This window comes from Petaurus breviceps, unplaced genomic scaffold (assembly GCF_028583685.1).
Source record: "Petaurus breviceps papuanus isolate PSGF00001 unplaced genomic scaffold, PetGlider_PUasm1.0 128, whole genome shotgun sequence".
Taxonomy (NCBI): Eukaryota; Metazoa; Chordata; class Mammalia; order Diprotodontia; family Petauridae; genus Petaurus; species Petaurus breviceps.
In genome coordinates, this window is record NW_027185664.1 from 497,155 (window position 1) to 521,743 (window position 24,589).

General features: G+C 38.9%; 1 protein-coding gene across 1 annotated transcript in view; it reads left to right on the forward strand.

Annotated features, from left to right (window-relative positions):
• LOC138172274 (A disintegrin and metalloproteinase with thrombospondin motifs 12-like) overlaps positions 1-24,589 on the forward strand; it is a 598,980-nt gene that overhangs the window by 153,548 nt on the left and 420,843 nt on the right. Inside the window, exon 3 of the mRNA XM_069101962.1 lies at positions 3,800-3,974. Coding sequence (XP_068958063.1) covers positions 3,800-3,974 — 175 coding nt within the window. The remainder of the gene's footprint in view (positions 1-3,799; positions 3,975-24,589) is intronic.

Sequence of the window (24,589 nt, forward strand, 5' to 3'; positions counted from 1 at the left end):
TTAGGTCTATGAACTTGGAAAAACATATTTTGATAACTGTATTTTAATATAATAGCTTTCCTTTGTAATCTTCTATGTTGTAGTTAGCATATAAACGCGTGATCCTGAGAGTCTCTGTGGGCTTCACCTAGCTGCCAGAAGGGGCCGAGGCAGGAAAAGGCCTGTCATCACCTGACCTAGGTGTCTCTGCTCTTCACCTTCCCTCCTTGCTCTTGTCTTAGTGGGCCCGAGTTCCTCCTGCTGATGCCTCAGTTCCGTCTGGGTATGACTGGAGAATGACTTTGCAGCTGAGGGGCAGTTTGTGGATGGATTTTGGGGTCACGTTTGGGCTGGATAATATAGAAACAACCCCAGCAACCAACAGCGTATAGGAAGAAGAATGCAAATGGAAACGGAACGTTTGGGAAAAGAGCAGCACCCCGTTCCTGCTACGAGAAAGTGATCGTGGTGCCTTGGGCCAGAGCCCCATCTCCCTCTACGAAACTGGAAGCCAGATTTGGGGTTGAGGAAACACCATTAAAATCTCATTGTTGTGTGTTCTTTTCCTCCCTTTCTTGTCGTTCAGTTATTTTAGTGAGGTTCACTCCTCTGCGACCCCATTTGGGGTTTCCTTGGCAAAGATACTGGACTGGTTCTCCATTTCCTTCTCCAGCTCGTTTTAGAGATGAGGAAACTGAGGCAAGCAGAGTTAAGCCCAGGGTAACAAAGCGAGTAAGTGTCTGAGGCTAGATTTGAGCTCTGTGCTTCCTGACTCTAGGCCTGGCCACTGCATGCTAGACGCCCCAGGTATGTCCCTGAGGAAAATGATATTCAATTGATGAAGGTCACACAATATTCATAGAATCTCTGGCCCTATTGGCAGACCTGTTTTGTTACTATGGAGTGGAAATGTACTTTAACATCCCATATCAGATCCAAGTTCTCTTTCTGTACACTGCTTATGTTTAATTATAGAAATGGAACCAAATCCCTGAGCTATAAAGAGTCTATTTCCAGCTGTTTTCATGCCTTGACTCTTCCTATGAGAGGTTCTGCCTTCAAGGAAAAGCAGTGACAGAGAAAAACGACAGTCCTCAAAGCAACAACAGGAAGAAGCACTGGATTTTGAGTGTAAAGAAAGCATGGTTTGAATGCTAGCTTGGTTATCTGTTCCCTTTTCTAACAAAAATTGGAGCCTCGGTTTCCTCATCTGTAAAAATGCTACCCCTAGATCAGTGGTATCAAATTCAGATAGGAAAGGGGGTACTAAGCCATATGAAAGGATCCCTTTAATTTGCATGTCAGTTTAGAAAACTCTATATTGAAATTATCTAAATCCTATTATATTTTTATTTGTTTTGTTAAATATTTCCAAGTTACACTTTAATTTGTTTTGGGAGGCCTTTGACACCTCTAGACTAGATGATCATTAAGCTTCTTTATGGTTCTAAACCCTGTGTCCTATGTCAGGATGACTGGAACCCTGGTTGAGATGGGTTTGCTGTCTTCCTTCATAATAGTATGACTTGTAATTCAATAGAAAATGAGGAATATCAGTGACCAAGGCATGAAACTTCTTGTAGAATTTGTGATTTCCACCTAGATAAGTAATTTTGTAAAGAAGGTTGACTTTGGAGTCAAGAAAATCTGGATTCAAGTCCTGCTTTCTGATAAGTATTTTCTACTTGGCTATTGGCAAGTTACTTAACTTTTGGAGGGAATTTCCGTGCTGGGAGTCCCACAGAGACTGAAATACAAATGTAGATTAAAAAGAGTAAGAAAAAATTTTAGAAGTGGCTGCATTAAGGTGTTGTTAGATGCCAGATGAAGTTATCTGTGGTAACAAGAACCCTCTTCTTTTTTTTGGAGGGTAGAAGGTAGGGCAGTTGGGGTTAAGTGACTTGCCCAAGGTCACATGGCTAGTTTTTGTGTTAAGTGTCTGAGGCCAGATTTGAACTCAGGTCCTCCTGACTCTAGGGCCAGTACTCTATTCACTGTGCCTCCTAGCCACCCTGAACCCTCTTTTTTCATAGGCTTCTTTCTTGTAATTCACTGATTGTTTGAATCATCTTTATACCCATGATGCTGAGAATCAGAATACTCACCATATATAGCAAAGACAGACTAGGGATTTTCCATAGATTAACTTGGAGTGACATATCTCTTGGGGAATTTTTTCTCAGATAGACTTTTCTCAGGTCCTATTATTACCCTGAGATTCAGGGTCCATGGGCTGGTCTCAGAAGTCCAACTCCTATCCTGGCTCCAAGTCAAAAACTGTATATTGGAATTGTCAGTGCAAATAAGAGCATTCTGGAAAAGGATTAATGGTGTGTAGGGGGTCTAAGTATTAGATTCATAAGAGGGGAGCCCAAAAGTGCAATCCATCAAAGTGTTTCTGACAGATAATTCTCTTCTAGAAGGAAGAGTGAGGCTCCCAGAGGGGGGAAAATAGCATAAAGGGTGATCTCTGGCAGCATGGTGCAATGGATGGAGTACTCAATTTAAGATCAGAAGACCTGGGTTCAAATTTTTGGGCAAGTCACTTAACATCTCTGCTTCTCAGTTTCCTCTAGAATAAAATAGTGTGGTTTGATTAAAGTGAACCGTAGCTTACAAAGGCCAAGATCTCCCACCACATCTTGGGCTATCTTCATTTGTTTTGATCTGTATCTGGTCACTGGACCTAGATGACTCTAGAGGAGAAAGTGAGGCTAGTGACTTTGCACAGTCCTCACTTAATCAAATCCAGGTCCATTTCAAGTCGTGGTATTATCTTCCTGATGTCACAGGCCTCTTCAAGAATGAAAGACAAAAGAACCACAGAACAACCTGCAGAGAACCAGCAGGTGGCTCTTCCAAGATGTGGTGGGAATTGGTCTAGCAATGAGAATCCCTTGGTCATGCTGTGTGTAGCTCCTGTTTCTTGTAGATCACATGAGTATATCTTACCCTACCCTGTACTTTATCATGTAGGTCAGTGGTGTAACAGTTTCACTACTCAATAACCTTGTGATGAGCAGTTCATATTCTAGACCAATGGAGAGGAATGGTTGAATGAATGAATGAAGTGAGTGAATCAATCAATTAATAAAAAACATTTAAGTGTTGAAATTCTATGTGTCAGGAACTTTGTCATGCATCTGTGATTTTTGTTGGGTCATATGATAGAAGTGGTGATCAAGAGAATTGGTCTTGGGACTCCTGGGATGGTGAGTCTATCCACATGCAGTTAATTGACATGCCTTTTCTGGAAAGAATGGATTTGATTACTGTGTCAAAAGCTAGGGCTGGGGTGAGGTGAGGGTATATTCTTGTCTCAGAAGAGCTGATAAGCAAGATACCTGGGGTAAATAGCTGGAGAGCCTATGAAGCTAATTTGGGGCCAGCTAGATACAGCAGAATAGATTGGTCTTTACTCATTCACCAACTGAGAGAGCTTAGCTTGGCTTCCAAGCAGATGAAGCATCAGGTTAGGATAAGATGGCAGGGAGTTCAAATAGAGTACCTGGAAAAGCTGTTGCTTGGATAATGTGCCCAGGGGCAATTTAGAAAGTGCTGAAGTCATTAGGAGATCATGTCATTCTTGCAAATTATTAAGTCGCTACTGAGGGATCCTCCTTGGTGACTGGTATCAGTACTGGACAGCCCTTTAGATGTATATAAAGGAGAAAATGTATGTTTGGGGCTGAATTGTGAACTACAGAAATGCTGGCCTTCAGCAAGCAGCAACATCCATAGAATTTTGTTTTCTCTTAGCTTTTCTTTCACTTGTAAGAAGTTGATCTAAATCTGTCCTCTTATTGAATATTTTTTTCAGACTGGATTTTTTCGCCTACAACATGGAGACTATTTCATTGAACCTGTTAAAATGCATCCACTGGCTACAGGAAAGCATCACCCACATATCATTTATAAGAGACAAATACACTCAGATTCTCTGTGGAAGAAGTGGGGCTCTCTAGAACAAAAGGAACCTGCCTGTGGATTAAACGGTATGGGGACCTTCCATTTTTCTACAGTTTGAGAGGGGTAGTTGGGAAGTAGGTATTGAAAGTGGGATCTTTAGGAAACAAGGTGTTTATCCTAAAATGCTCTTTCTTGTATAGCCCTGTTTATATCGTCTCTTCTTCATTCAAAAAATTTCAATTTCCAGACCTTGTCATAATTTGTTTTTTCTAAATTGCCTTACTTGTTTGTGCTAAAGTTTCTTCTTTTGTGAAATGGAAGAAAAGAACTTGTAAGTTCTCTGAACATAATGAGTAATGCTATTGATCAGAACGGTGAATTATTTTTAAAGAAGTAAGGAAGTATTTTGGGAAGTGGATGTTAGGAATAAAAGACATTTTGGTGATTTTTAACATTACAGATACAAAACATTTGGCTTTTATATTATCAGAAAACTTTTCACATTTATTTGTCATAAGACTAGATCACTGGATCTCAAAGTATAGTCTGTGGATCCCTGGGGGTCTCCAAGATCTTTTCAGGAATTCTATGTGGTTAAAATTATTTTCATCATAATATTAATACATTTAAATTTCTAATATGGCAAATATTGGTAGATATAACCCACATAAACAAAAGCTCTTTAGGGGTCCTCAGTACTTTTTAAGAGTGTAAAAATGTCTTGATATCAAAAAGTTTGAGAATCACCGAACTCAATAAATATTTGACAATACACATGGCATAGGTATAGTAAAGAGAGGACTGGATTTGACAGCAGGACCCCTGGGTGTGACCTCCGGCTCTGATACTTATTATGTGTGCCCATGGACAACTCACTTCTCTTCTCTGAACCTCAGTTTCCCCATCTGTATAAATGAGGATACTTGTACTGTCACTCTCACAGAGGTGTGAGGAAAGTGTGTGGCCAATCTAGAAATGCTATATTTTGGTGAATTGTTATGATCATTTAAAGGAAAAGTGAAAAAGTCACCTTATTGTTAGGTAGTAGGTCCAAGTATTACTATATTATGGCTTAGTTACTGACATCTTCCTTATTAATTTTACTTTGCATCCATACCAGGGTATCCAAGATATATCATGCTACACACAGGACGTCCATTAGATGATATCAGAGTGGTTTCAATGACACTTACTTTCACCTTGATTATGGGCTGATTTTTTGGAGGTAAACTGTGTAAAACCTCCTTTTTTTAGTATGCAGAAGGGCTGATATAGATCATTAAATGTCTCTTGAGATTTTGAAATTGCTACGAAAAGTATAGGATAAGCTCATGTTTTTGTGTGCTTAGTACATGAACCAGGTGATGTAGGTAGTACTAATATAATTATTTCCATTTTACAGATAGTAAAACTAAAGCTTGGAGATACTTCATTGTCCCACAGATAGTAAGTTTTCAAAAAGAGATTTGAACCTGTTTGTCCCATTGTCAGTTTCTATGTACTGTCTGACACCCTGATTCTCAAAGGAAGACCCGAAGGATGGGGTGGAGTTTGTAGTACATAAGGGAGAAAGGGGGTGGCTAGGTGGCACAGACTTGGAGTTAGGAGGACCTGAGTTCAAATCTGGACTCAGACGCTTGACATACTTACTAGCCGTGCGACCTTGGTCGAGTCACTTAACTCCAATTGCCCTTCCTTCCCCCATCCAAAAAGGAAAAACAAACAAACAAAAAACACAAGGGAGAAGAAACTTGAGTTGCAAGGGAGAAATTGGCTAACAATGAGGAAACTAGGAAAAGGCAACTCTGAAAAAGGCTTGGGAAGGTTAGTCAGTCATTCATCAAGCATTTATTAAACACCTGCATCTACAATGTGTCAGACACTGTGCTAAGCACTGGGAATACAAAGAAAGAAAATTAAATTAACAGTCTCTGATCTCAAGGAGCTCCCAGTCTAATAGGAGAGACAATATGCAAGGAACTGTGCATGAGACATACAGGGTAAATTGTAGGTAAATTCAGAGGGAAAGCACTAGCATTGAGAGGAATTGGAAATGGCTTCCTGTAGAAGGTGGGATTTGAAAGAAGCCAGGAGTCAGAGAAGAGGAAGGAGAAAATTCTAGGTATGGGGGAATAGCTGGTGAAAATGCACCATGTTGGGAGGTGGAGTGTCTTACGTGAGGAACAGCACAGCATCAGAAAATGAGAGGTTACTCTCAGAGGAGAGGTAAGGACAGAAGTTGGCATTTAAGTTGATTAACATCTCTGAGGCCCCCAAAATAAGAGTATTAGCAGCTTTGTGATGTTGGCATAGCCTCTATGTACCAAAGCAAATCAAGAGAATGAATAAGATGTCTTCTGGAGGTGTTGATCTTTGATTTCCTATCCTTTAAAGTTATTGTTTCCATCTCCCTTATTTGACAAGTTGTCTCAGACAGAGCCATACCGTTTGAAGGACATTTACTTGATGTCCATAGCCCAGCTGAAAGTCTCTCCCTCCAGCAACATATTTCTCTGTATTGGTACTCCCCAAAACATTTCTATCTTCAGCCTTACTGCAAATTGTTTGTATATAAATTTGAATTGTTACCATCCTTATCATTATCAGTTTGGTTTTTTTTCTTCATATTATTTGATGGAATAAAATAAATTTATGTTTTTATTCTTTCTGTTTTTTCCCATCTTTTTTGATGGGGTTCACATAGAAATGTTCTTACATATTCTGCTACTATTCTTTTAGATTCAAAGTGTAGTGGACTATTGTGCAGGTGGATTAAGTGATTTCTTTGTGTAAATAAATAATAAAGAGTTTGGGGATGAGAAGCAAATCAGTGCAATATATTCAGTATCCAAAATATAGAAGCAAATTATCATAGCTTTGTAGTGTTTGACAGACCTAGAGACCACAAATACTCGGATAAGGAGCCCACTACTAGACAAAAATCTGTGGTGAATCTGAAAAGCAGGCTGGCATAAATTAGATTTAGATAAAGATTTCATACCACATGCCGCAATGGATAGATGACCTAGATATGAAAGGTTGCACCACAAACAAATTAGATGAGCAAGGAAAAAAAATATTTTATAACTGTGGGCAGAGAAAAAGTTAATGAGCAAAGAAGAAATAGAGATGCTTACCAAAGATAAATGGACAATATTATTTTTTTTTTCACAAGCAAAATCAGTGCAGTTAAAATTAAAAGGGAAATTGTTAACTAGGGACAGACCTTGGCAATAAGTTTCCCTGATATAGGTCTGTTATTCAAGATTTATGAGGAACTGATTAAAATATTTAAGGATGGCAACCATTGCCTAATAGATAAATGGCCAAAGAATATGAACATGCAGTTCTCAAAGGGAATACATTTGTCTACCAATAAAAGTGAAAAATGCTTTAATATCATTAAATATTGATAAGAGACACAATAATTAATCTTTAATAATGGAAATGAAAATTAGAACAGTGACATTGCATCTCATCCTTGTCATATTGGTAAAAATGACTTAAAAAGGAAATGATGATTGTTGAAAGGCTATGGGAAAATGGGCCCTTTGGTCCACTGTCTCCTTAGGAGATGCCTCTTTTTATATCAATTGTTCTTGACATTATTCAATTAGTGGTATGTTTTCAATAGAGAATAATTTTCCATGTAGACATCAGATATTGTAGCATACTGGTTCTCTAAGTGTGGTATGGAGACCTCTGTGGGTCCCTAAGAACCTTTCAAGGGGTTTGTGAGGTCAAAACTCTTTTTAACATAATACTAAGGTATTTAATTACTAATATGGTAAATATCAATAGATACAACCCACATAAACAAAAGTTATCTGAAGAGAGGGATAGATTCAATATTTATTAAAATATTATTTATTTCAGATTTTTCTTTTTAAATTTTGAGTTCCAAATTCTCCATCCCCCATCAGTCATCCCCACCCACTGTGAAGAGAAGCAAAATCATATCAATTATGCATGTGAAAGCATGCAAAATATATTTTCATTTTGGCTGTATCACAGAAAAGTGAAAACATATAGAAAGTGAGAAAATTATGCTTCAGTTTGCACTCAGAGTTCATCATTTCTCTCTCTGGAGGTGGATAGTGTTTTTTTTTTTTCATTATGAGTCCTTTGAAATTGTCTTAGGTCATTGTATTGATTAGAGTTGCCACATCTTTCACAGTTGATCATCATTACAACATTGCTATTACTATGCACAATGATCTCCTGGTTATAGGTCTTGCCATGTATTTCTTGAACCCATGCCCTCCTCATTTCTAATAGCACAATGTTACTCTATCACAATCCTTATGCCATGAATTGTTCAGCCATTCCCCAATTAATGAGCTTTCCTTCAATGTTCAATTCTTTGCCACCACAAAAAGAACTATCATAAATATTTTTACAAATGGGCCTTCCCCTGTTTATTTATCTCTTTGGGACAAAAACCCAGTAGAGGTATTGGTGGAATAAAGGGTATGCACAGTTTAATAGTCCTTTGGGCACAGTTCCAAATTATTCTCCAGAATGATTGGAACAGTTCACAACTCTACCAACAATTTATTAGTGTACTTATTTTCCCTCATTCTCAGTAGCATTTTTTGTTTCTGATAGGCATGATGTAGTATTTCAGAGTTGCTTTAATTTTTATTTCTCTTATCTATGCTGATTTCGAGCATTTTTTATATGCTTATAGACAACTTTGATTTCTGCTTCTGACAACTGCCTATTCATATCCTTTGTCCTCAATAATCTTTAAGAGTTTAAAGAACTTCTAGTGTATTTATTATTCTTGGATCTCTTTTATACAATTGCAGTATATGAATAATCCAAGAATGTGGATCTTAGTCAAAGGCTTTGGGAGAATCAATAAAGTAATGTAAATGGTGTAGTAATTTGTGGCATTTTGGAGCAGCATTTCCAGTATCGGATCCATAATGAATTTCTCTTTTTACTCATAAAACTCTTTGGCATTCCCTTTTGGTTCCCCAACCAATATATTGTTTTCTTTTAACTATTTATAGATTTTTTTTTGAGAATACAAGCTGCAAATGCTTTGTATGATGTGCATAAACATTTAATTGAATATATTTGTTGGAGGGGTTATTGATATCCTTATTTTTTTGGTAATAAATATGTAATACTTTCTGTTAAGGAAGATGAGATCAAATGCAATGAGAAGCCACAATGCCAGAGGACCAATAACAAAACATGTTATTCAGCTCTTGACAGAAAGGTGATGGACCCGGGGGCAGAATGAAAAATGGTTTTTGCCTGTTGCCAATGGAGGAATTTCTTTTACTTGACTATTCATATTTGTGTATTGCTTTTCTTGTTTTGTCTTTTTCCAGTGGGAGGGAGGTAGGAAGGAGAGAAAATGAATTTTCATTAATAGAAAAAATAAAATTTAATCAAAAATTTAAAAAAACCCCTCAAAGATATGTGAAGTCAGGTTTGTATCTGAGAGCAAGTCGGTAAAATGTGTTGCTAATAATTCATGGAGCACACTGAAGTGTTTGAACTGATAATTATGGATTTTATTTAGACCTACTATTTGTCTATTTGAACAGTGAAGCTGAGGGGTGGAGTCAAGATGGCAGAGTAGAAATAGGACTTCCGTGGGGCTCTGGCTTTCACCTCCCCCAATTCATGTAAAAGGTGACTCTGAAGAAACTTTGGAGCTACAGAACTAACAAAATGACACAGAGAAGGTAACCTTCCACTGAGGACAGCCCAGCAAGCTGGCAGGCCAGCGCAGCCCTCTAGGAGCTTACCCCAGCCCCCTGCAAGCCAGAAGTTTTAGCCTCAGGGTGGGCTTGACCAGCCACTGGCTGGAGGGACTTCAGATCAACAGCAGCTATGATGGTTTCCAGAATTGCCAACACATAGATGCTAAGGACAAAGTGAGAGGTCAGTGCAGTGTGGACTTTGGGATCCAGTAGTTGGGAGTGTGGTCAGCTTTTGCCCCCAGGGCAAGAAGCTGCTAGGCGCTGGCTGTGCAGCCACAGACATGTGGCTGCTTCAGCTCCTGGCCTGCAGAGTATAGGGGGACCAAGCACCAGTCTGAGGGATAATCGCTCTTGATTTAACTTGCTTGGATCTGGATTGCAGTCTAGGGTGGAGGTCCTGGGGTATGCAACCAGCATGTGGAGGCTTCAGAGAGGGCACCCAAACCCAGCATTTGGGATGAAGCTCCCCTGTCTGATGGCAGAGACATACTGTGGCAAAAAGCCCAAAAGTCAAGTAATTGAGTGGCAACATGAACAGGAAAAGGAAGCAAAACAAACAGAGAAACCCAACTTTACATTCCTATTTTGGGGGCAAAAAGGATCAAAGCATAGAACAGGAGGAATACAGTGAAGTCAGAACTCCTGCACCAAAAGCTTCCAAGAAAAATATGAGCTGGTTACAGGCTACAGAGGACCTTAAGAAGGATTTTGAAAAGCAAATAAGAAGTGGAGGAAAAATTGGGAAGAGAAATGAGAACGATGCAAGAAAATTATGAAATGAGAGTCAACAACCTGACTGAAGAAAATAACACCTTAAAAATAGGCTAACTCAAATGGCAAAAGAGGCTCAAAAAGCCAATGAGGAGAAGAATGCCTTAAAAAGCCAAATTTGCCAGATGGAAAAAGAATCTCAAAAGCTCACTGAAGAGAATCATTCCTTCACAATTAGATTGGAGCAAATGGAAGCTAGTGACTTTATGAGAAATCAAGATACTATTAAACAGATCCAAACAAATGAAAAAATAGAAGCCACTGTGAAATATCTCATTGGGAAAACCCCTGTCCTGGAAAATAGATCCAGGAGAGATAATTTAAAAGTTATTGGACTACCTGAAATCCATGATCAAAAAAAGAACCTAGAAATCATCCTTCAAGAAATTCTCAAGGAAAACTGCCCTGATGTTTTAGAACCAGAGTACAAAATAGAGGTTGAAAGAATCCATTGATCACCTCCTGAAAAAGATCCCAAAAAGAAAACTCCTAGGAATATTATAGCCAGGATTCGGAATTCCCAGATCAAGGAGAAAATATTACAAGCAGCCTGGAAGAAACAATTTGAATATTGTGGAAACACAATCAGGATAACCCAGGATCTGGAAGCTTCTACACTGAGGGATTGAAGAGTTTGGAACATGTTATTTCAGAGGTCAAAGGAGCTGGGATTAAAACCAAGAATCACCTACCCAGCAAAACTGAGTATCATGTTTCAGGGGAAAATGTGGTCATTCAGTGGAATAGAGGACTTTCAAGTATTCTTGATGAAAAAACCAGAGTTGAATAGAAAATCTGACATTCAGATACAATAAGCAAGAGAACCATGAGAAGGTAAACAGGGGAAAAACTCACAAGGAACTTATCAAAATTTAACTATTTATATTCCTACATGGAAAAATTATAATTGTAACTGATGAAACTTTTCTCACTATGAGAACAGTTGAAGGGAATAGAGATACACACACATATACATACACATATATATAATATATATATACATATATATCTGTATAGAAAGGTATATGTGCGTATGAATACATATGTGAATGCATGTATATATGTTTATGGGTATACATAGATAGAGGTCACAGGACCAATTTAATAGGAAGGGATTGTACTTAAAAGGTGAAATTAAGAGGTGAGAGGAATATAATGAGAGGAGATGGGGAAAGACAGAATGGGGTAAACTATCTCATATAGAAGAGGCAAGGGAAAATGGTTATAATGGAGGGGAAGAACAGGAAAGCAAAAGGGAATGGGTCAACCTTATTCTCATTGAATTTGGCTTAGGGAGGGAATGACATACAAACTAAATAGGGTATCTCACCCTACAGGAGAGTAGGGGGGAAGGGGATGAGATAAGGGATGGTCGAAGGGAGGGAAGTTGGAAGCACCCACTTTTGAAAAGAGACAGGATCAAAGTAGAGAATAGAACAAGTGGAAGGCGAGATAGGAGGGAGGAAAATATAGTCAGTCTTTTACAATATATCCAGTATGGAAATGTTTTGCATAGCTACACATGTAAAACCTATACTGAATTGCTTATCTTCCCATTGAGAGTGGATCACAAGGGAGGAAGGGAATGAATCTGGAATTCAAAGTCTTAAAATCAAATGTTTAATATATATACATATATACTATTATTAATGATTATTTTACATGTAACTGGGAAATAAGCTATACAGGCACTGGGGCATAGAGATCCACCGTGTCCTACTGGAAAGTCGGAGGGGGTATGGGAGAAGATATGGGAGAGAGCAGATTGGAAGAGGGGCTATCCTGTGGGATCGTTATTTTAGGGTTGTGGGTAGGGGAAAACCAGGGGGGAAATTTGTAACTAAAAATCTTGTGCAAATGAATGATGTAAACTAGAAGTTAATAAAGCATTTGATTAAAAGATAAAAAACAGTGAAGCTAGAATTCATCACCTTTGATGTAATCATTTTGCCATTAATTATCATTATTATATCACCACCACCATTGATCTCATCATCTGCATCATTATTGCTTCTATATAGTGACCTAATGATGAGAAGTCTCTTCTAGGATGAGGTATGGGGTTCCTTTGTCTGTTCTTGCTTTCTGCTGATGGATTCCCAGCACCAAGTTCATGCATTATAGGATGTGAGGCAAATTAAGACTTAGCCCTGGATGGCCCAGTTTATGAGCCAAAGGAAGGGAGCCACCAAAGAGGTTCCCACTGAATCAGGGCGAACCCACCCCATTTGGATACTCACCAGGAAAGACCATGCTTTCAGCTAGTGGGGAGTAAAACATCCATCATGTTTTATAAGTCTCAGAGAGAACTGAGGCAGACAGTGTAGAGGAGGAAGTCAGGCAGCATGAGGAAGAGTCTAGGAAGAAGAGCACAGAGAGTCACTTACATAACCGCAAATTGGAACTGGAAGCACTCAGGCAGCATGATCCTGTATCAAGTGGAGGCGTACCTAAGGGTGATGATTTTAGTGTCCCATTTTCATAAAATTTTGGTGGCAAGTGATAGACTAGCTCTTTTTTTGGGGGGGGGGAGGCAAGGCAATTGGGGTTAAGTGACTTGTCCAAGGTCAAACAGCTACTAAGTGTGTCAAGTGTCTGAGGCCAGATTTGAATTTAGGTCCTTCTGAATCCAGGGCTGATGCTCTATTCACTGCACCACCTATCTGCCCCTGGTCTAACTTTTATCCATCCCACCTTGGAGCAAGTTCATTAACATCAATGTCCTCTCAAAGTTACCAATTTCACTCTGCAGATCCTTAATTGCATAATATTTTACTGGGCTTCACTATGCATGCCTGGAACTTATCTGCAGTTTATAAACTGAGAGAAGTTAGTGAGTTCGAGGGCTGCTAAAATGGAATCTAGGTGGCTTCCCCTAATTAGCACAGTGTCAGGATGTATGTTTATATATGTGTGTATGTGTAGGTGTGTATATAAATATGTAGACATCCACATGTGTATACATATATAAACATATATGTGTGTATATATAATAAAGTTGCCGTTCCAGCAAATAGAACCTCTCTTCTGCATTGGATAGCAAGAAATCACTTTTTTCTCACCGTTTTTGCCTCTACAGGTAATTTAAAGGCTTGTGAGATGCCCGAAGAGAAGAAACACATATACCACATTTGCCTTTCCCTTGATAATCCCAACATTTCCCCTCTTTTGGGCATCCCGCAGGTCATCCCATCTTCCAAATGCCAAGAAATGCCCACACAGAGCAGCAATGTCTTCTCTTCCACTTTAGAGATTTTCTTGGGTTACCTGAATCCTGATATTTACTCCTGTGTGATCTTGGGCAAAGTACCTTCCCTCTTTAGACTTCAGTTTCTTCACCTACAAAATTAAGTATTTGCATTTAATGCTCTCTCAGTTCCCTAGCTCATATTTGCTGAACTGAATTCTACCTCTAAAACCTGTCATCTTTCCTTCTTTGGTAAAGGAACTACCTTTTAGTATCTTATTTCCAGTTTTAAATACATTAGCAAAAGTCACTGCCCTTCCTTCTTAAATCTCCCTGACTAAATACCTTCTCTGCTTTTTGGCAGTGATGTTCACCTGCTTCTAAAGTACTGCTGGGTTGCCCTACTTATAGTAATACTTGTGTGTTTATCATATTTTATTTTGCATCATCTCCTCAACTCGATTGTAAGTTCCTTGAGGATAAGGATACTTCTACTTATTCAGAGGTGTGCTGGAGCTAGCTTTGACCAATTTGCAAGAACTATTGTTAAATTTTCAGTGTGAGCCTTTATGTCCTATAAATGGTAAATGCTGCAGATCAGGCTTGTTCTGCTGATAATGTAGGCTTAAGAAAATGTTATTAGTGCATTTAATAATAACTAATAAGCCTGATTGTTAACATTTGCCAGCACTCTCTGTCTTGTTAGTAGACATTGCTTGAGCTCAGTAAGAATGCAGTAGAAAGCTCAGGGAATGAAGTCATCATCATACCAGAGGCCTGGTAACTGGAGACTAATAAAAACAACAATAACTGACATTTATGTAGCACTTCAAGTTTTGCGAAGTGCTTTCCAGCCATCAGGGCAGCTAGATGGGGCAGTGGATAGAGCACCAGGCCTCAAGTCAGGAAGCCTCATCTTTGTGATTTTAAAGGTGGGCTCAGAAACTTACTATAACCTTGGGCAAGCCACTAAGTCCTGTTTGCCTCAGTTTCCTCATCTGTCAAATGAGGAGGAAATGGCAAACCATTCCAGTGTCTTTCTTTGCTGAGAAAACCTCAAATGGGGTCACGAAGAATTGGACACAACTGAATGGCAACAAATTAGACCCATTATTTCATTTAAGCTTCACAACACTCTTGGCCTTATTCCTTTTGGTAATTATCCTGTCATTTGGCACCAGGCCTTGCACAACTTGTGAGTCTTTAAAAGAGCTGAAGAGTGGAGAAAGCTGAGGAAAAAAATGGCTTCATTTGGTACCCATTCTCGAGTAGAAGGTCTGTTCCCTGGAAGGGCAAGTCTGGTGATGAATGTGCCACCCAGGCTGCATTCTTTAAATATTTGAATGAATGGCTGATAAGCCTCCCAATAGATATGTTGAACTATTTTTTAAAAGTCTAATCCAACTAACTAGTCCTCTGTCTAGATCACTTTGGATTGTGCAGGGACCACCTTAGTGTATTAACAGGTACCTTTCTGATTAGAGGGGCCTGCCTGATCCATGGGATAGAAGGTGTGTTAGGGGGTGAAACAAGAATGTTCACTATCACCCCTGTAATTCAATTTGGTACTAGAAATGTTAGCTGTAGCAAAAAGAGAAGAAAAAGAAATGGAAGGAATTAGAATAGGCAAAGAAGAGACCAAGTTATCACTCTTTGCAGATTATATGGTGATATATACTTAGAGAATCCTAGAGAATCAAGTAAAAAACTACTTGAAATAATAAATAACTTTAGCAAAGTTGCAGTATATAAATTAAACCCACATAAATCCTCGGCATTCCTATATATTTCTAATGAAGCCCAACAGGAAGAAATAGAAACAGAAATTTCATTTTAAAGTTACTGTAGTCATTATAAAATATTTGTGAGTCTACCTACCCAAACCTAGGAACTATATGAACACAATTATAAAACATTTTTTCACACAAATAAAGTCAGATCTAAATAATTGGGAAAACATAAGTTGCTTGTGGTAAAGTCAAGCTAACATAATAAAAATGACAATTTTACCTAAAATTATCTATTTAGCGTTAGACCAATCAGATTACCAAAAATTATTTTATAGTGCTAAAAAACATAATAACAAAATGTGTCTGGAAGAACAAAAGGTCCAGAATATCAAGGGAGATAATGAAAAGAAATGCTAGGGAAGGCAGCCTAGCCATACCAGATCTTAAATAGTATTATAAAGCAGCAGTCATCAAAACTACTTGGTACTGGCTAACAAATAGAGTGGTGGATCACTGGAATAGGTTAGGTACACAAGACACAGTAGTCAATGACTATAGGAATCCACTGTTTGATAAACCCAAAGACTCTAGCTTCTAAAATAATAAGTCACTATTTCAGGGTGGCTAGGTGGTGCAGTGAATAGAGCACCGACCTGGAGTCAGGAGGACCTGAGTTCAAATCCAGCCTCAGACACTTAACACTTACTAGCCATGTGACTTTCACTTAACCCCAATTGCCCTGCCCTCCCCCCTCCAAAAAGCAAAAAAACAAACAAAAAAAACTCACTAGTTGATAAAAACTACTGGGAAAACTGGAAAATAGCATGGCAGAAACTGGGCAGAGATCAATATCTTACACTGTATACCAAAATAAAGTCAAAATGGGTTCACAATTTAAATATAAAGGCTGATACTATCAGCAATCTGGGAGAGCAAGGAATAGTTTACTTGTCAGATTTATGGAGAAGGGAAGATTTTATGACCAAACAAGTGATAGAGAGCATTACAAAATGCAAAATGGATAATTAAATTGAAAAGTTTTTGTGCAAACAAAGCCAATGCAACCAAGATTAGGAAGGAAGTAGATAACTGGGAAAGAGTTTTTACAACCAGTGTCTCTGATAAAAGTCTCATTTCTAAAATATACAGAGAACTGAATCAAATTTATAAGAATACAAGTCATTCCCCAATTGATAAATGGTCAAAAGATATGGCCAGGCAGTTTTCAGAAGAAGAAATTAAAGATATCTATAGTAATATGAAAAGCCGTTCTAAATCACTGTTGATTAAAGAAACGCAAATCAAAACAATTCTTAAGTACCGCATCTCATCGGTCAGATTGGCTAACATGACAAAACAGGAAAATGATAAATGCTGGAGATGTGGGAAAATTGAAACATTAATGTATTGTTGGTGGAGTTGTGAACTGATTCAGCGATTCTGGAGAGAAATTTAGAACTACACTCAAAGGACTGTAAAAATGTGCATACCTTTTATCCCAGCAAGACTACTTCTAAGGCTGTATCCCAAAGAGATCATAGAAGTGGGTAAAGGACCCATGTGTACAAAAATATTTATAGCGGCTCTTTTTGTGGTGTCAAAGAATTGGAAATCAAGAGAATGCCCATCCATTGGGGAATGGCTGAACAAGTTGTGGTATATGAATGTAGTGGAATACTACTGCGCTATAAGAAATGAGGAGCAGACGGACTTCATAATAACCTGAAGAGACTTATATAAACTAATGCTGAGTGAGAGGAGCAGAAGTAGGAGAACTTTGTACACAATTACAGACACATCACATCTGTGATGACTGACTTTGATAGACTGAGCTCCTCTCAGCAATGCAAGGTTGTAAGCCAACTCCAAAGGACTCATGATGGAAAGAGTCATCCACATCCAGAGAAAGAATTATGGAGGCTGAATGCAGATGGAAGTAAACTACTTGCTTTCTTTTGTTTTGTTCTTTCTTGTTCATTCCATGGGTTATAATCCTTCTTTACAACTTGACTACTGTTTAATGTGAAGGTATTTGTAGACCCTATATTAGATCGCATACCTCCTTGGCAGGGCAAGAAAATTTGGAACTCAGCATGTGGAACTGAATGTTGTAAACTAAAAGTAAATAAATTTAAAAGAAAAAAAAGGAAAGTGCATTAGTTAGTGAGAGAATAGGGCTCAATAATTATAAACCTATGCTTATCTCTTAATCTCCTTTCCACATGTCTAAGTAGAATGCTATATCATGATTTACTTCCAGTTAAATGTAATGTAAGTACCTTTACACATACCATCAAACAATTGTATCCTAACAGACTCGAAGCAACTTGTTCCTGCATTCTGTTTCATATTTGAGACTCAAGTATGGATTGAGATAATACATCTCTCTATAGGTTTTACATACATTTTCATGTCTTGACCTTATTACAAAGTATCTTTCTTGTAGCTTCAACCTCTCTCCTCCCAATCTTTTCTCCATTGAACAGATACAAGTAAGTCAGTTCAAATTTTGTGATATATTTTTATGTATTTGAGAGTCTATTCGGTTTCACATTTTATCCAGGATTACATTTCAATGAGTCATAAAGTGATACATTTTTTCTCATCTTTCTTGGCTTCTAAGCTCATTTAAAATACTTCATTTCAAAATTTTCCAAACTGCTTGCTGATAGTCACATCTTTTTCTCATTAGAGTAGCAGGAAATATATCTTGGGAGGCAGGGGATATATCAAAGCAATGGAAACTGGAATGTGGTTTGATTTTGAACCAAGATGAAAAGAACAATAGCAATAGTTAGGTAGGAATTATCAGGAATCAGCAAGTTGCCGGTAGATAGAGTGGTGATTAGAGCACGAGACTTCAGTCAGAAAGACCCAAGTCCATATCCTTCCTCAGACACTTGTTAGCTATGCCACCCTGGGCAAGTGATCAAACCACTGTCACATTCAGTTTCTCCATCTGTAGGATGGGAATAATGACAGCACCTCCCCCAGGGTGTTGTGAAGATCAAACAAAATAACACATAAAGTCAGGGGCAGCCAGGTGGCTCAGCGAGTAAGAGTACCGGCTCCAGTGTTGGGATGACCTGGGGATCGAATCCAGGCTCAAGACACTTAGCACCACACCCAGAAATAACTGGCCGTGTAACCTTGAGCAAGTTACTTAACCCCGATTGCTTAAAAAAAAAAACACACATAAAGTGCTTTGTTTGCGACGTAGCATCACATACTATTATCACATACTGTTCTCATCTCCATCTCTCTTCCTCCTTCCCCCAACCTATAATTTTGCCTGGATAGTTCATTTTTTACAATTGCTCAAGGCTCACTTTCCTGAACCATCCTAACCCACAGTGATCTTTCCCTTGTTTTGAGTTTATTCCTAATTCAGGGTCAGTATCATGGAGCCCCAAAACAATCTAATCTACTTTCTTTTTCTCTTTTAAAAATATTATTTATTTTTGTAAATAGCATTTTATTTTTCACTATTACATGTAAAGATAAGTTTTCAACATTCATTTTAATAAGATTTTGAGTTTCAATTTTTTTTTCTCCTTCCCTCCCTCCCTTAACCCCTCTCCCAGGCAGCAAGCAATCTCATATAGGCTATCCATGTACAATCATGTTAAACATATTTTGACATTAGTCATAAACTTTCTTTCTCTCAATCTGTTCTTAACCTAGCTCCTTCTTCACCCTTAAGAAACACCTGGTATCAATCTCAAATAGACTAATTCATAGTATTCATGGCTATACTGGAAAATCAAAAGCCATAGATTGTAGTTACTTAGCCGTAGAGCTACCAAAAATAGACAGAGTCAGCATTTGTTAAGTACTTAACTCTATGCCAGGCACTGTGTTAATAGCTGTGGGACCATGAGAAAATTGCTTCATTTCCACGAGCCTTGGTTTTTTCATGTATATGTGTGCATCTCTCTCTGTCTCTGTGTCTCTGTGTTTGTCTCTTTCACTGTGTCTGTGTCTCTCTCTGTCTCTGTTTCTGTCTCTGTTTTTCTGTCCCTCTGTCTATGTCTGTGTGTGTGTGTGTGTGTGTGTGTGTGTGTGTGTGTCTGTCTCTGTCTCTTGCCTGTATAGGCTATTAGTTTGTGTGTGTGTATAGAGACACACACCTTCCTTTATATAATCTTAGCAACAGATAATCAAGAAGTAGGCAGGGTTTTGGCCCCCGCCCCATCACTACCACCCCAGTATAGAACTTTATAATGAACCAACTAGGGCCTAATTGTATATTTCCCACTCAGGGCCAGAATTGGTCTCTAAGTGTGGGTGTCCCTGAGTCTGATGATGAAAGTAAAAGACCTCTAGGTTGAACTGGGAAGTAAAGGGATGTTGAGTAAGGGAGTTTTTTAAAACAGTTGTTAAACTGGACATCTTGGCTCTATGTTGAATTGTATCTTCTTTCCCCTAATGAGAGAGAAAAGCAGCCCTGATCTCTGGCCCTTTATCTGTTTCACCAGCTAAAGTTTAAAGAGGGCAGATCCATATTTATCACTTTGGGCATAAACTCTATCACATAAATAGGGAAATGACTGAATATAGAAGCAGGTAGATAGCACTCTATACCTTGCCAAGAGCTTTCTTCACGGCAGCTCTGGGCAGGAAGTAGCACAAACTTTATTAACTTCATTTTTATATATCGAAACTCAGAGGGTTGCCTTAACTTACCCATGATTGCATAGCTTGTTAGTGACAAAAGCAGAATTTAAACTCAGGACTCCCTATCTATGTCTGATGGGCATTCACTATCCTGTGCCACGCTAAATACCAGGCACATAGTGAAGAGCTGCTGAATTGAGTGGATCCAAACTTTGAAATGTCAAGGGCAACTCTCTCTAGCTAGGTAGTATTTTGTGAAAAATAAATTTCTGAATTAATTAAGATTTGGGGCTAAATGAAGAACATTATGGACACGAATACCTGCCTTCCTTTCTTTCTCTACAGAGGGTGATGAATGCCAGAGCCTGTCTAGATGGGGGTGGTTGTAAGTGTGCATGGTGCCTACTGCACATGCCCAGGAGGGGCCATGTCAGAGTTCCTCAGTTTTCTCTATCCAGAAACTCTTCTTAGGTTAACCTGGTTTGCTCTGAGCTTTGGTCATTCCTAGAGCATTGATCTATCTACATTCTCCAGTTTCTTTTCTTCCAAGTGAGATTTTCATGCATCTGGTCATGCAGAAAGACTTCCTTATACCAGCTATATCTTCTTAGTGGACAGAAGAACTGAAAATGATTTTATTTTTCTATGTGACATGCTTTATCAGCTCTGAGTGTTTTCTTGCCAAAATGGCTACAAAGAAACAGACACAAACACCATAGGTGTTGTGTGTTTTGTGTATGAGCTGCCAAAAGAGAGAACCCTTCAGATTTTAGTATTAAGATTTCCTGAGGGTCCTTTCTGAGTGTATATAAGTGTTGTTGATAGCCTCATTCTTTGGCAAAGTAGGCAGTGATGTGAAGGGTTCTAGGAAGGCCCTGTTTGCAAAAATCTCTCCCTAGCTATTGCCAAAGTCTATCAGTAATCCTTCTCTCTGAATAGTGGGTAGTTTTGTTGTGGTGGGCACTCTGCCCATCCACAGACTGTTGAGGTTTCATGACATGTTGTGGAGGAGCTGTCTCAAAGAATTCAGAGTCAGACCACCTCTAATCTAAGAATAGGCATTTATAGAGACTGATGCCTCTCGTGAAGCTGGCTAAGTTCTAAGAGGAACCAGGAACTTCACAGAAAGCAAGATGGATTTTTAAAGGGTAAAGATGCTGATTACACAATCACAATTTGCATAGAATATAAGCATAAGATTAATGTTAAAAAGGCAGGAAGATTTTGCTAAGGGATTAGGTAATGGAGAAGGGGTCCTATCTATGCTTCAGTGATTAAACATTTTGGTCATACTACCCTCCAACTGGTTAGCTATTGTGGTCCTGTATGGTCAAGATGGATAGTTACGTATTGTGGTCCTGTCTTGGGCTAGATGAATGGTGTGATTGTGATTGAATACAAGAACACAGCTATTTCTGTGGGAATGAGTCTGGGAGCAGCGACCAGGTAGAGGCAGTGGTTAGGTTCCCGTCATATGGACACAGCTACAGTTTCTGTGGGAACTAAGAGTTCAGGGACACACCTGTTGTTCCAGTGAGCAGTGAGGCAAATATGAAGAAGTTAGGACATTGCCAGGGGAGGGAGGAGTGGGGGCTAGGTAGATTCAGTGGGGCTGGGCCTCTACTGAAGATAGAATATTGGGGCTGGGAGCAACTATATTAGGATTCCATCAGATTGTTGTATTTGGAGTTAGGAAAATCTGGGTTTAAATTCTACCCCTGTGATTTCCCAGCTTTGTGACCATGGGCATGTCATTTAACATCTCTGATCCTCAGTTTTCTCTTCTGTAAAATCAGGAGAATAATACTTGTAGTGTCTATTTTTCAGAGTTTTTCTGGACCTTAAAAGAGATAATGTATGTAAAGCATTTCAGCAAGAAGCTGTCTGAATTTCAGCCTTTATTATTGAGTTAAGGGGCATCATGGAAAGTGACCTGTCCTTGGGGCCAGAATGATATGAACATAGGTCCCAATTATGACTCATTCAAGCTGAATGACCCTGGGTGAGGAACAGCACCTCTAGTCAAACCTGCAAAATTCTAAGTTGTAGAGAAGATGATAACAGGCATTTGCAGAGAACTTTCCTCCCCCAGGTATTCCCTGCACCTGTGAAATCCCAGATCTAGTCCCTGTGACTGAATTAAGCTTTACCTTGTCCAGGGTCCTTCTCTTAAACTTCCAGTACCTTTGGACTAAGGAAAACCATTGTTATTATTAACCATTAGGCTATTGCCTAATTGGAATTAGTTTATCAAATAATTTTCTAATGACAGAAGGATTCTTTTTTATTTTTTGGAGGAGGGAAGGCAAGGCAGTTGTGATTAAGTGACTTGCCCAAAGTCACACATCTAGTAAGTGTATCAAATGTCTGATGCCAGAATTGAACTCAGGTCCTCAGGTCCTCCTGACTCCAAGGCTGGCCCTCTGTTCACTGCACCACTTAGCTGCCCTGGGAAGGATTCTTGATAAGGTGACATGTGGGAGAAAAAGGGATGGCTGAAGTTGGAGCATGGGACATTGCCTGGGAAAAGGAGTCCTGGATAAGATACTAAGGTGGTATATAGGGAGTATATATGCACTAGATACCTGGAGGAAGGTGGTGGCAGGAAAGGAGAAGGGATACAGAGCTGGTCGATTGTACTAAATGACCTCCAAGTGTCCTTCCTACTCTAAGATCCCATGATTCACTATGACTGAGTCTGTGTCTATGGGTTGTTAAAAGGAAGGACCATGAAGATGGTAGTAGAAAGAGACAACCATTCTAAACTGATTTTAATGGTCTTTGACCATTATGATCTTGTTCTGTCAGGCTCAACAACCATGAAAAGATTTTTAAAAGACTGTGTGTGTAATTTTAGACTTTGCTTCAACTTTTTTTAATAGAAACCCTTTTAATGACCCCTCTATGCCATGGGCTCTTGTTCCCTGTTATGTGGTCCTATGCCCTCCCATCTCGTGCCTCTTTTCAGACATCAGGTTAACATGCTAATCCAGTATTTATCTAGATGTTATCTACAGGGTCAGAATTGCACACTCTGGATAATTCACACAGCAGAGAATTATTTAATAATGTTGAGACTCAACTCTTCCTTCTAAAAGCTACTCTATTATTTTTGACATTCTTTACTTTTCATCTCCATTACTTGACCCTCACCTCTGCCACTTATTTCTAATACTGCCTGTTAAGGGTCTGAAATAGCATCAGTGGTGATCCTCCAAATATATGCCTCCCCTGACCATTGACCATTTTTCTCTGTGGGACCAGTTCACATATGCCATCGTCCATGAAGATGAAGGTCTCTGGTCTGAACCAGTGTCGAGTCCTTTTGAGTCTGCAGCACTTAAAAGTTAAGGCTTTCATTGTCTGCTGTAGGTGGGCCTGAGGGGTAATTTCAAAGTGTAACTTCAAATGCTACACAAACATCCCTTTGTCATAAAGTATTCTTTGATTCACTGTCAGAGAATGCTGGCCTGCTTGGACCACAAGTTCAATTCAATTCAGCAAACATTTCCTGAATATCTTCTGTGTGCAAGGTACTATGGGTAGGTAGGTGCTGGGGATACAGACACAAAATAAAAACATTCCCTACTCTCAAAGAGTGTAAAAATCTACTGGGAGGGTAGGACATTCCATGTACATAGATAAGGGGATATGCTATTTAAAGAGGAGAAAATTATGAATAACTGAGGAGAGATGAGGAAAAGTTACATGAAGGAGATAGTGTCCAAGTTGAAACTTGAAGCAATGAAGACTGAAGGGCAAAGTTGAAGAAGGAGTAAGAGGCAGTGAGGCACAGTGGAAATAACACTAGATTTGGATTCAAAGAATCAGGGTTCAAATCCCCCTTCTCATGAAATTCCTTTGTAACCTTAAGCTTTACTGTTTCTTCATCTGTAAAATGAGGGAATTGAACTAGATGTTCTCTAAGACCCATTACAGTTCCAAATCTTTGATTCTCTGAGTATGTTATAGATATGGGCAGGGAGAAAGCCATTGTTCAAGATGGGAGATGGAATGGGGAATTTCAGAAAAAGTTAGTCTTAGCTTCCATGGAATATAGCAAATATGAAAGTGAGTCATAGAAATGGAAATGGGGAAGGTATGTTAGCAGCAGATTTCAAAAGAATTAAATGCCAGGCTAAAAAGCTTATATTTTATCCTGGGAGTATTAGAAAGCTACTTAAGGTTTTTGTGTAGAGGAGTGAAAATATTGAGAACTGTGTTACAGGAACATTATTTTGGTAGCTTTATGGAGGATGAATCAGAGAGGAGAGAGACTAGAAGAAAGGAGACCAACTAGGAGGCCACTGTGATAGTCAAGTGAGAGACTATGAGGGCCTGTCATAGCATGGTGGCTTGGAGAGTGGAGAGAAAATGTTTTGGAAGAGTATGAGACAGGTTATGGAAGTCAAGTCAATGGATCTGTCAGATGATGACACTGAGTTAATGAATTTGAGGGACTGAGAAGAAATTCTCAACAGAAATAAAGAAGCTCGATAGAGTGGGCTAGGAGAGGAAGAAGATTAGTTCAGGTTTTGACCTAAATGGGTTTAAGATGTTTACAGGACATCTAGCTGGAAATGGTAAGGAGGCAGCTATTGATATGATGCTAGAATTCAGGAAAGACCAGTGCACGCATGGTCTCTCTCTCTCTCTCTCTCTCTCTCTCTCTC